The sequence below is a fragment of the Panthera onca genome, chromosome D4 (genome assembly GCF_046562875.1).
Source record: "Panthera onca isolate mPanOnc1 chromosome D4, mPanOnc1 haplotype 2, whole genome shotgun sequence".
In the NCBI taxonomy this organism is placed as follows: Eukaryota; Metazoa; Chordata; class Mammalia; order Carnivora; family Felidae; genus Panthera; species Panthera onca.
Window position 1 is genome coordinate 72422211 of NC_138351.1, and position 13780 is coordinate 72435990.

General features: G+C 39.4%; 1 protein-coding gene across 4 annotated transcripts in view; it reads right to left on the reverse strand.

Annotated features, from left to right (window-relative positions):
- Positions 1-13780, reverse strand: part of ECPAS (Ecm29 proteasome adaptor and scaffold) — a 106369-nt gene that overhangs the window by 13435 nt on the left and 79154 nt on the right. For all 4 annotated transcript variants that reach the window (XM_060609041.3, XM_060609040.3, XM_060609039.3 and 1 more), the window contains 12 exons: positions 11056-11135; positions 10349-10454; positions 9535-9582; positions 8353-8474; positions 6328-6478; positions 5330-5395; positions 3844-3933; positions 2725-2791; positions 1810-1901; positions 1663-1729; positions 1235-1426; positions 425-633 (listed from right to left, as the gene is read on the reverse strand). In XM_060609041.3, coding sequence (XP_060465024.1) covers positions 425-633; positions 1235-1426; positions 1663-1729; positions 1810-1901; positions 2725-2791; positions 3844-3933; positions 5330-5395; positions 6328-6478; positions 8353-8474; positions 9535-9582; positions 10349-10454; positions 11056-11135 — 1290 coding nt within the window. The remainder of the gene's footprint in view (positions 1-424; positions 634-1234; positions 1427-1662; positions 1730-1809; positions 1902-2724; positions 2792-3843; positions 3934-5329; positions 5396-6327; positions 6479-8352; positions 8475-9534; positions 9583-10348; positions 10455-11055; positions 11136-13780) is intronic.

Consider the following 13780-nt stretch of genomic DNA (forward strand, 5'->3'; position numbering starts at 1 on the left):
TATGAAGTGACTAATTCACAGGCCTCGGCGATGGGCACCCTCAGCTCCAGGTTTAGGCACAGCTTGCTTTCTACTCAATTTCACGTGTGCCAAATCCTGATCTGTTCACGAGGTCACCAGGTATGAAACAGCCAACCATGTGATTTAAGACTTCTCTTGGAAAGCTAAACGTGATAGATAAAAATCAATCTCCAGCATTACTATGCAGTATTCAAAAACATGTGGGTTACACTTTCATGAAACATCATATTTAATCAGGCCAAGTTTACACAGAGCTTCCCACTGGCTAGAAAAGCTGGTTCAGATAAAACAATCCACCTGACATCCCACAAAAGCAGATTCTAATTTTTATGGAAAATGAAAGATGAAATCATAATCCTTTAAGGATACCTTCAGTTTAACTGGGCATGAATGGTTCCTTTACCTTTCCTGCCCATGTTCTTCCAGCCAGGCCTTGCAGTAATGCGGCCAGGATCATTCCCAGATATGGAGGTACTAGGGAGCTGGTCTGTTTTGCAATTGATGCCATGGCAATTGCACCCTGGGCTTTCATTTTCCAGGACTGGGACTGCAAAGCCTTCTGGGTAATGGTAATCAACTCCTGCAGGTATAACCGAATGCCACCAAAGGAACCTAGGTTATGAAAAGCAAAATGAGAGCAACTTTTAAATGACAAAAAAAAAAAAAAAAATCAACTTTTTTCTAAGTCTGAAAAAGAAAAAGGCAGTGACCATCAGCAATAAATGTTCTCAACGGTTACATCATACCACTCTCTGAAAGAGAGAGAAAGAGGGGAGTGTTGGAGTGTCGTGATATACCTTTATAACAGTAAGACTTTATAAACCTGAATATGCCCACAGGAGGGTGTCATGCAAATGGTCACCATCTATTTGTACACGTGAAGGTGAAGTACAGAATGAAGAAGCATTACTCTGAAATAATACACTAAGGCAACATAAAATCACCATTCACTCCCAACTCAAATAGGTACGGCTCCACTTTGCTTGGGCAGAGTTCTGTTCTGTTACGTGGGCAGCAATGAGGGCAGAGAGCAAAGAGGTCTGAGGGCCAACCTTGAGAACGTAGCAATTTGGACAGGCTTAAAACCAAATGGGACGCATGATGTTAAAGTCCTGGGAAAGTAACTACAAGAGTTTATAGATGAAAAGTAAGAGTAAAACCCCAGCTGTGGTTTTTAAGAAACAGGTTTAATTCACAGGAACTGTTTACTAACCAGGTACATTTTCCTGCCACACTTCAGTCCATAAGTTACACTCTTCCTTCTCTGCTTTCTCCTCATCAGTAATTTCATGCATGCCCAAAAATGCCAAAGGCAGAACTTCTTTGGCATGGTTCTTCAATACATCCGGGCTGTATCGTCCAATAGCATGAACAGTCAAAGCACAAGAGGTCTTGTAGATGGGTTCTAAAGAGGAGCAGAAACACCATAATCTTCATCATGCTTACTGCTGTCAGTCAGGGTGACTGATCTCAACAGACTACTAGCTCAGCTTGCACCGTGGCAAAACAAATCCGTAAAACCAGTCAGAAATGTTCCTAAGCAAAGCGCATAATATCAGAGGGCAAGACCTGATTTGTACTGTGTTCCTAGATTGCTAACATCTAAGTTAAAAATAGTAGAGAAGAGGAAAAGAAAGGTACCTTCTTTCTCCATGTACCAGCCATTGAGTTTCTGTAGGAGTTTCTCAGTGCTGCTATCCCGTGAAGTCTGAGAGAGAAAGCAACCCTATTTATTCCTTTATAATTACCAAAGTATAATTACTTAATTAAATACAAAATTCAACTCACCCGAACTAAATGGCCCATGGCAAATGCACAGGATTTCTGAATTACACTGTTCCGATCTGTCAGGCCACTAAGCAAAGCACTCATAAGTTTACCTATCAGAAGTAACGGAGAAACACATGACACTTGTTTACCTATCAGAAACAACAGGGAAAAACATTCTGCTCTGTTCCCAGGACAAAAACAAACTTAATCCTGTAATTAGTATCTGATTTATTCCAAGCTAGTTTGGAACCCAAGTATGTTACATTTGTACTATCCACTTGTTTCCTTTGCCTGATATAAAATTAAACAATCTGTGTCTAGAATACTGTAGGAAACGTTGCAAAAATGAGAGCTAGGTACTATAAAGTTCATTTGCCCCATGTAGAAGGCAATCTAAGAAGAGAAAAATGCTAACACAAAATTAGGCATAAAAAGGGGCACCTTGGTTAGTTTAGTCAGTTAAGCGTCTGACTGTTGATTTCAGCTCAGGTCACGATCTCACGGTTCATAAGTTCCAGCGCCACATCAGGCTCCATGCTGACAACATGGAGCCTGCTTAGGAGTCTCTCTCTCTCCCTCTATCTCTGCCCCTCTCCTGCTGTTCTCTCCCTCTCTCTCTCTCTCTCAAAATAAATAAACTTTAAAAAAAAAAATAGACATAAGTGGTAAACAAATCCTACAAAATGGCAGATACTTTCACCTCCTTATACCAGTAAGAAATGATCCAATACTTATAAAACAGTGAACACTAACTAAACTTGATCATCCTTGCACCTTGTTGCAAACAAAGAAACAAAGGCAGAAAGGGGGGGTCAAAGGGAGAAAAACCATACAGAAGATCACAAGCGTGTCTGAATAATTTTTTTTAAAAACCTTGTCACACAAGACATGGCCATACCAAAATGTCACCACACAAGGTTTTGACAAACTCACCTGAGTAAGGTGTTAGGTCCTGGGGACACTGAGTAGTTAATGACACAATGACACTGGCACAGCCTCCCTACAGGGTTACAAAGGCAAAGGTCTAAATTTGATGGTCACAATGTTCTTTCTTTCAAACCCTTTGTCTTAGGTGTCAATGATTTAAAGATGAGGAATATATGAAGCCTAACAGTCCCTGCAGGATTCAATCTGGAAAGAGGAAGGTCCTTATTTTAAATTAGCAATGCAAAGATCTTTTTCAAGGCTTTCAGTAGGAAGATGTGTGTTCTCACATACATTGCAAGTAAGAAAGAAAACTGGTACAGTCTTTCAGGACGGTAACATGTCCTCTTGGCCACCCTGGTTCTAACATTTTCAGTTCTAAGAATTTAACCAAAGGAAATAGCTTCAGGTGTGTCCAAAGACATTCATCACAGTGCCTTGTTTAATATCAAAAAGGCTGAAATCAGATGTTCCTTGAGGGACTGAAGTAGATGATGCTACAGCCACACAACAGAATACCCTATCATCATTAAAGAGGATGCTATAGAAGACACAGGCCCGGAAAAGAGAGTGGAAGAAAACACTGTGAAACATTAACAGCAATCACCTCTGCATGGTAAACTTAGTGGACAATCTTTAACTTCCTCCTGATCTATAAATGGTAAAATTTTTAAATGCAAGCAGTATTACTTTTGCCAGGAGAAAAAAAAATCTGACTGGGTCTGATCCTTGAAAGATCTTAAACAGGAAGACATTTTTCTAACCAGACACCTGCTGGCCCCTGTGAAAATACTAATCACCACCTAAATCCATCGTGCCTCGATATCTAGAAGCATTTCCATTAATAACTGATCATGATGAGGACCCAGAGAGCATGTACATGGCAACCAGGGAACAGAAATGATTCCACTAAAAAAAGCAAGATACAATTTATTGAATAAGGCACATGTTTTATATTCTGAGTTACAGGTTTTAACTTATTAGTGCAACCATAGAAACAAAATAGTTAATATAAGATATTATTAAGTTTTACAGAGAACTATGAATTCAGTATGATAGCTGTTACATTTTTGTGGCCCAAACTAATGAAGATGAAAATTCCTCTTGTGAAAAAATACACTTACTTACCTTAGTTCCGAGACCCACACCACTTCTGATCAATTCACATAATCTAGGAACTAGCTCACCCAGCACCGACACATCAAGATACTGCAGGCACTTTGGGAAAAGAATAAACATAAAGTTAACCTCAGAAAATGAAGTCAATACCACATCAATGAAAACTGCCATGTCAAATATGTTACCCGCTGGATCTGACATGAAGTTGAAAATTGCTGGTTTGATTATGCACTGATTTCAACGTAAAAACCGCCACTATACTACAAGCAGAAAAACCATTTACCAGTGGGTCAACAATAAAAACAAAACAAGGGGCGCCTAGGTGGCTACGTCGGTTGAGCGTTCAGCTCTTGATCTCGGCTCAGGTCATGATCTTGCTGTTGGTGAGATCGACCCCCACATCAGGCTCTGCACTGACAGGGCAGAGCCTGCTTGAGATTTTCTCTCTCCCTCTCTCTGCCCCTCCCCCGGCTCAGGTGCTCTCTCAAAATAAATAAACTTTAAAAAAAATAATAAATGTTTAAAAAAATAAAAATAAAAGCAAAACAAAAATAACAAAAAAACATTTACTTACTACAGGAGAAAATGAATTATGATTACCCAAAAAGAAAGGATTTCTCTGGGCCAATCTTCCTCTTTCCCAATTCATGTTCAGTGTAAAACACATGAATTGGCTTCAGGGGGCCTGCCCGACCAAACCATCTTATTAAAGTCAACTTCTTAGGTGAATACTATGTTTTAAAAATGCAATGACACACATTCTATTATAAATGAGCGTATCTGTAAGGTATTTGCTAGCCGTTTCTATTTATTTAAGATTTCTTTTCCCCTCAATAATCCAATTAAGACATAATATCCTTAGACCAAGTTTGGTGATAGTCCCCCCATAAGCACTAAAGAATATCTTCTCTTGTCCAGCCTTGCGCTCTGCTTAGCAAAACAACTTCCAGTAGCTCACAATTTGTCAGTTAAGCACTCCAGTGTATGCATAGCAGAGCTGGCTCTAGACTTTAGTGACCCCTAATCCCAGACTCTAGGATCTTTAGAATTTCGAACCTCAGTGCCAAGCAGCTCTTTTCTGCAAATCCCTTTCCACGACCAAAACATTTCAGCACTGCTTCAGTTCTCCTTCCCTCTCTTTCATGCCGCCTACCTTTACTGAACCTCCAGCTTACACCTTCCTAGGTCCTCCCAAGGACAATGCTCAGGCAGAGACAACTATCTGAATCTTTCTAAACAGGCAGGCCAAAAGAAATACACATTTGAGGGATCTTTTAATATAACACAAATCTGAACTAATGGATGTTGGTATTTAGAAAATGATTTATTCCATTTAGCAATCTAGAAGAAGAAGAAAAAACTATACTAAGAAAAAACTAGAGTCACAATAGGTGCTTGACTCACCCCTTAAATCTCTACATCACTTGATGGACCCTGAAGACTGAAAAATTACACTCTAAGGTAGCCAAACATTGCTATTACATTAGGCACTGACCATGTTGATTGTTTCCATCATGGGAGAGGATTTGGCAGCACTAAGTCGAGCACTATCCATCGCAGCCTGAGAACACAAATTCAAGTCACTCAGCACATACAATTAATTAAGAAGAACCCCTACACACACACACCCATAAAAGGGCTTTGTTTCTAGAGGAAATTTTCAAAAAAATAATATACAGATAAAGGAACAGGCACAACATTTGATGCTGCATAATCTGACAAAAATCTGCAATCACCTCACTATAAAATATGACACACACATTAAAAAGAACGAAGTAGCTCCATCTACAGATATGATGTATTGTCAATAACAAAAAGCAAGTTGTAGAACAACATTCATCGTCTATTTTTAAATTCGCGTGCTTGTTTGTGTTTGTAGGCTATGACTACAAAGGAATTTCAAAACAGACCCAGGAAACCACTGAGAGTGGATACCCTCAGGAAGTGATACTATACCAGCAAGGGAGAGGGGGCTCCTAGGGGATTACTGTCTACCCTTCTGCATTATTTTTTCACAGCAAATGTTTCACCTACAATTCTTAAAAAACTTTGATCAGTCTAGGCACCTACAGTATATCTGAAGAGCAGAATAATTTTGGACTATGCCCAAGTCTAGATACAAATCCTCTGTTCTTACAAGGGCAGGAGTGGTCCACAGAAGGACTCTGAAGGTGTGGAACCCACCCCTTAAAAAAAAAAACGAAACGTACAAAAAACTGTGTTATATAAACATAAATCCATTTTTTAATGGAAGTGCTAGCTTTCATCCAATTCACAAAATAGTACATGAGCACTCCTCATACACCCTCCCACCCCTCCAAAAAACACACTGCATGTAGTCACAGCAGTTGAGTTATTTCAAGAGTGATGAAGGTATCATTTGAGTCATGGAGTTTGTCTAGGAACACCAGAAAGACTGTTCAGACAGAACTCAGGACCTTAACAAGCCTTTTCCTCCTTGACCATGACCAACATGTCTTGTTGTCAACTCACCTTTTCTTGGTCTGTAGCCCGGAGGCTCAAATAATTGAGAACTTGGGGTTCCAACACACTTAAGGATTCCAACAGAGCTGGGATGAGTTTTGGTGCATGTGGTTTCAACATGGCTCCTGCACTTTTGCTAATCTTCACAAGGGTGTTAATGCTACAGACACACAGAACACAACTCCTAAGTCCTTTTAACAAAAGCAAGAAGCTCTACAAATCTAATCATGGGGACATTCTGTAGTTTATTGCATTCAGGAATACATTCGCCTGGTTAGAGTCTGGTCCTAACACTACCTTTTTCCTTTTTATCACAGAAATTTTTGAGCATATGTGAAAGAAGAAAGAATCGTAAATGAAATCCTACATATTCTCTACCTGGTTCAACAACCAGCAACTTTTGGCCAATTTTGTTTCATTTATACCTCCTCCATACACACAAGCACACTTCCCCTCTCCGACATCATATTACTTTCAAGTATCTCCTAACTAAACTTCAGTATGTGTCCCTAAAAGACAAGGATCCTTTACTACAACCAAAATACCATTTTCAAGCTTAGAAAATATTAATAATATTTTTCCCATAATCTGATATCCAAATTTCCCTGTTTCACAAGTGTCTTTAAGAGTTGGTTTGTTGCTGGGGTACCTGAGTGGCTCAGTCAGTTAAGTGTCCCAATTCTTGATCTCGGCTCAGGTCATGATCTCATTGTTTGTGAGATCAAGCCCCACATCTGGCTCTGCATTAATAACACAAAGCCTGCTTAGGATTCTCTCTCCCTCTCTCTGCCTCTCCCTTGCTCTCTGAAAATAATTAAACTTAAAAAAAAAAAAAAAGTTGGTTTGTTGGAATTGGATCCAGAGCCCACCCATCCATTGCAATTTACTGCATTTCCCAAATCCTTTTTAACAGTATCGTCCCTACCCTTTTTTTTTATAATCTGTTCTCATCAATTGTATTCCAATGGTGTCATTTAACATGCTCCTCTGTCCCCTGTACAGATCTGCAGGCTACATCAGGTTCAATTTTTTTTTTAATACGAATCTTTCACAGGTGGTGGTGTACATGTCCTATTCCATCACATCAGGATGCATGTAATGTCTGCTTGTCTTTTTTTTTTTTTAATATAATTTATTGTCAAATTGGTTTATATACAACACCCAGTGCTCATCCCAACAAGTGCCCTCCTCATTGCTTGTCTTTTTTTGTGAAGAGTTATCAGTGGATTCAAGTTTGGTTGACCTAACCATTCAGTTAAAGTTTCCCATCAGCCTTTCACCAGTGGAGTTAGAAGCCACTAATGATTATTACCGCAGATTATCTTACAGAGAATAGCAAAATGGTAATATCTTAATTTTATAATTCTCTTGCCTTTGTCATGCAAAATCTTTAAAAAAAAAAAAAAACTCCCCTCAGCTATTTTATTATTAGTAGTATGAAACAGTTACTATAAGTATGGTACTATGCTGGTAGTATTAATTTGATCTAATTTTAAGACTGAACTAAAATGACAGATAAAATTCCTAGATAGGAGTCTAGTTTAAAAACAAAAAAACAATACAAACTAGAATCGTTCACCATTGAATTTTACAAAATAGCCATATATGTCTAAACATGTGAGTGCCATTTTTTTAGCAATTCATTGTTGCAGGTGGTACAGTTTATTTTAAAGCTAGTAATCTGTGAAATATTAACTAAATGATATAACCAATAACTCCCAAGGACCTGTGACATAACAGAAATGTGTGCCTGCTGGGGGCAGAGGCTGATGGCAACACAGTAAGATACCTAACTCAAGGTCAAGGCAGAACGCCAGAATGCCGGTCCAAAGCAAGGTCCCCATGAGAATGTCTGTTTCTGCAAAAATGGTCTACCTCACAACTTTTCACAAATGCTCTTGGGTCACCTCAATAGGCTATCCTCAACTCATTTCTCCATACTCTAAGAATCTAACATTCAGAGACACACTATTTCTGCTGAATGGCTAGGAACTAAGTAAATCCAATATATTCATTTAATCAGCGGATTCACACCTGAGGGCTCGAACTTCTGTCACAGGGCTCATCATTCCTTTGTCCAGAAGGCAAGGCAGAAGGACAGCGATGGTTCTCTGGCCAGCTGCTCCTTTGGCAGGGTCACACATTTTCACACAAACCTCACATACACAGAGTGTGGAAATTAGTGACAATGACCTCTTACCCGATAAAGCATTCATCTAACAAAATATTTCCCATAGCCACAGAAAAGAGTAAGTTAATCAATTTTCCATGATACTTTGGGGAGAAACAGGAAAGAGTCCTCTGTCTGCCAGTAACTAAAAGGCATTGGGTAATGCTTCCACTCTCTAAGCTTTGGCTTTCTCAGGCCAACAGGAAACAGCCGAAAATAAAATGAGAAAATGTGTAAGAAAGCACTTTGCAGAAGGCTTAAGGTATTATCATCATCATCAATAACTTTGGGTGACAGCATAACACAGTGGTCAGGAACACAAATGTGAAATAAGAAATACCTGTTTTAGGGGTGCCTGGGTGGCTCAGTTGGTTAAGTGTCCGACTCTTGATCTCGGCTCAGGTCATGAGCTCATGGGTTTGTGAGATTGAGCCTCGCACTGGGCTCTCAGCAGACAGCACAGAGCCTGCTTGGGATTCTCTCTCTCTCCCTTTCTCTCTAACCCTCCCCCGCTCAGTCACGCATATGCTCTCTAAATTAAATAAATAAATAGAAACATCTGGATTTAAAACCTGGTTTTACTGCTTACTACTTACATGTAACCTATGGCAAGGTTTACATAGCTAGAATGTAGAAGTCCCTGAAATACCACAAAATCAAGTTCAAGTAAGAAACTTATTTCAAAAAGCCTGGCAACCTCGTAAATATGTAAGGAAGATTAACACATAACCATAGCAATAGTAAGAGACGAGATAGATGCTGCTTGCTCTACAAGGGTCCAGTGAAAGTCACATCTTATGTAAAGGCCCAGAGAAGCTGACCACAGAAAGAGATCAGACATAGACTTTGTCACAACTACTAGTATTCTAGTATAATGGCACCCAGTTTCTCATTCACTCTAAGAACTGTGAACTAGAACATGAAGCCAATTACTTCATGTCACTGCAACTCAATGTCAACTTATATGACAAAAAAGAAGTCACTGTTGTCCTGGTCTCAGAAAACCCTGCCCCACCTCATCCCCGAGATAAGATAGGAGTTTTCACCTTGCTTAGGGTTTTCAGGGCTAGTTCTGCAGCTTTCCGTACAGATTCCTAAAAATGAGGGAAAGTATGGCATGATACAGATTCGTTTCATTCTCATCCACCCCACAATGTGTACTTAACTGCCCCCGACTCTATACAGATTAGTGAAAAATCCTACTTATGATACCAGGTAAAAATAGTGTTTCACTAGGCTCCCTGTCCATCAAGGAACATATAACAGCATATATTCCTTGAATTAGGAAGGACCTATTGTGACCTTACAAAAACCTGGCTATCATAAGTATAACAGTTTAGAAGCTAAATGTATTATTAACACAAACATATCGATATCTATGTGAGGATTCTGGAAGACTTTTAAAAGTCTGTAATGAATAAAGCAAAAAGAAAGGTAAAACTGAAGTACCTAATTCTAATGGTGAGATATCCCAAGTATTTAAAATTTGAATCACTTAGGAAAAATTCAAAAGAATTAGTCCCATTATTTGGGAGTGACTGATCCAATTTATAAAACTGATCAAGTAGAGGTAGTCTGGATTATTTCCAAACTGTTATTTATCCTAATCAACAGCACCATTAAATCTCTATTGAAAGAAAGTCAGACTGTAGCCACTTTTTTTTTTTTTTAAAGTCATTTCAATTTAGATCTAAGGATATCCACCCTCGTAACTTCACAGACACATCAAGACTGAAACTTCGGGAGGAAACTGTAGTCTCTTAAAACTGTCTGGAGTGAGTTGTGAAACACCTAACATATGTACTTTAACAATCCATTTACACCTATTCCATGAATAAATGCAGACTATTTCTATAATACCTTGATATCATCTTGTACCCGGAAAAGAGTTTCCCAAATTTCTGGAAGTTTATCAATGATGTCATCTAGGGGTCTTCCTCTCAATAAATCATTCAGAGCTAAACAGCTGAAAAGAAACAATTTGGTTTTAAAATATAAGATCAAGGTAGTTCAATCTTCTACTATGAAACATTGCTACCAAACAAGAATAGGGATTGTGCCTGTATTTCCAGTTCCTACCCCCTCACTGCTGGACAGCAATACCTATTCCCTCCCTGGTTCTGCACACACCACAGGCATGTGACATTTACACTCATCAAATGTCTGTGTCCCACAACTATAATACAGCCTCTTTGAGAGGATACATCACTTTTTAGTTACCAGTGTATCCCTACGTGGGTAGCAAAGTGAAAGGACACAGCAGGCACTGAATAAATCATATAAATACATAAATAAATGATGCCCTACAAAGCCTTGACAGTGCCGATTTAACAAGTGATCTTCTTTAATGTCATACTTCTGTAAACTAAGACAAGTTAAAAACACCACTAACTAGAGGTTTTTTTTTGAGTTTTAAATAGTTAAACATAGATTGTCTAACCCAACCAAAAATATGCTTTTTAGTAACATGAATTTATTCCTTTTGCAAAAGTATAAAGCTTGGAAACCTGAAGAAAAAAAAAAAGTCACTTCTATTTGACTAGTCTTATATTTCCAAAAAATGGTACCTAGATTCTCGAACTCGCCACATATTGCTGGTAAGGTTCTTAACCAGATCTTGAAGAATTTCCTTCAAATATTTATCCACCTAATGAAAGAAAAAGGTAAGATTTAAAATGTGAAATTCATCCACAGATTATTAACCTCTCACCCATACTGACCACATCCCTGAAGGTCACAGCCTAAGTGTCTCTAGGCTTCTCAGTCTACAAGTCTCTCCCCACTCTGCTTGCTGCCAGCTACCAGAACGATCATTCAAAAATGCAAACTTGATTCTCTTGCTTTCCTTAGTACGTGAATAAAGTCCAGCCACTGGGACATGGATACAAAGCCCTCTGTGACCGATCTAGCTCCAAAGGTATCGTGTGCCATCTCGCCCTTGTTCCTTAGTACATACTACCTCTCGCTACAATCCCCTTCCATGTCTTGCTTGCCTGGCTAATTCCTACTTGTCATTCAAGATTCAAATCGGGCATCACCTTTGCAGAGAAGACCGGCTACTCTCCTCTGACTTCCCACAGCACCTTGTTAGGCACGGCGTATCAGACTGTAAACAACTACGATGCTCCATCACACTGAGACCTCAAAGACAGGGACAGGGTCTCACTTGTCTTCGCTTCCCTGGTAACTTGCACAGTGTCTGGCACATAAAGACATATTATGACTGCTCAGAATGAAAGGTGAGTTCAATCTTTTATGCCTGTTTTGTTTGATATATCTGGTAATAACCAACCGATGATAGACTCAGTTTTTATACTGATCCAAAGAATCTCAAAACTATGGCTTTTCCACTTTTACTCTTGTAGGTAGAAGAGGTTTTGTTACCCTCCTTTACCCATAAAAAATCCAAGACAGACGTGAATAACTCACCTATGATTTAACAAACTGACATCTTCCAATGTCCACCTCTAAACATTCTATATCACCTTTTGCTTATAAGGAGATGATACATCTCAAGAGCCTCAGCCTGTGCCTTGGACTCAGATCTGTAAAGCCAACTGGCCTATTGGATCTTGACTGACCCAGGAATACCAAATACTCTCCTAGCGCCTTCAAAGCTGAATCCTCAAGTGCCTATCACCATGAACAGGAGCACACTCAACCTGATACCAAACTGAGCAAGAGGAAAAGGCCACAACATGTGCAGGGACTAACTCCTTTAGTTAACTTTAAATAAAGGACTTAACCCAAAATGGCACAATCCAATTTGTTTTTAATTGGTTGCTTATTAAATGAAGGAAGGCAAAGAAAAGAGAAAGATGATACCCTGTTAATCAGGAAAGAATTAGGGAAAGAAGAGAATGGATTCAAGGGATACTTTGGATGCAGAATCAGCAGAATTTGCTACTGGATTCAACTGTGTGTAGGGGCAAGACAGACAAAAAACCAAGATGATACCAAGTTTCTTGGCATGGGTAGATGGATAAATGCTGACAAGAGAGGGGAAAGCTTGTTTTTTTAAGTCTTGTTCTGGACTTCTTAAGTCTAAGGTATCTTGAAACAATATCCAAGTGAAGATGTCAAGAAGGCACTTGGATGTTCAAGTCAGAAACGCAAGTCGTGTCTGGGCCAAAATTATAAGATTGGGAACCATCACAACAAAGATGACATTTGTATTCACTGGAACTGATGAGCTCATTTAGGAAGATAAAGTTGAGAGTAAAAGGTACTCAGAGGCAAGCCCCGATAAATCCTAATATCTAAAAGTGAAATTATGGGGCGCCTGGGTGGCTTGGTCGGTTAAGCGTCCAACTTCGGCTCAGGTCATGATCTCGGGGTCCGTGAGTTCGAGTCCCGCATCGGGCTCTGTGCTGACCACTCAGAGCCTGGAGCCTGTTTCAGATTCTGTGTCTCCCTCTCTCTCTGCCCCTCCCCCATTCATGCTCTGTCTCTCTCTGTCTCAAAAATAAATAAACGTTAAAAAAAAAAATTAAAAGTGAAATTGAGTATGAGAAGCAGCCAGATAACAGAAATACAAGAGAGAAAACCATACTTGGCATTTGCCTGTTTCCTTGTCTATCTTCTCAAGGAAGTGAACTCCTTGAAGGCAGGAACTATTATGACCTGTTCTCCACTGCATCACCAGTACCTACACACTGTTCTATTTGTGTGAATACACTGCCATTTCCTTAGCCAGCCACCCCATGGACATTTAGATTGTTTCCATTTTTAAGACTGTAATAAATGTTGCCACGAGCATCTTTGATACATTGAAAGATGAAAGAAAGCTCATTTGTTTAAACAAGCATACAAACATAGGGACACTTGTACCCCAATGTTTATAGCAACACTCTCAACAATAGCCAAATTATGGAAAGAGCCTAAATGTCCATCAACTGATGAATGGATAAAAAAATTGTGGTTTATATACACAATGGAACACTACATGGCAATGAGAAAGGATGAAACATGGCCCTTTGTAGCAACGTGGATGGAACTGGAGAGTGTTATGCTAAGTGAAATAAGCCATACAGAGAAAGACAGATACCGTATGTTTTCACTCTTATGTGGATCCTGAGAAACTTAACAGAAACCCATGGGGGAGGGGAAGGGGGGAAAAAAAAAGGAGGTTAGAGTGGGAGAGAGTCAAAGCATAAGAGACTCTTAAAAACTGAGAACAAACTGAGGGTTGATGGGGGGTGGGAGGGAGGGGAGGGTGGGTGATGGGTATTGAGGAGGGCACCTGTTGGGATGAGCACTGGGTGTTGTATGGAAACCAATTTGACAATAAAC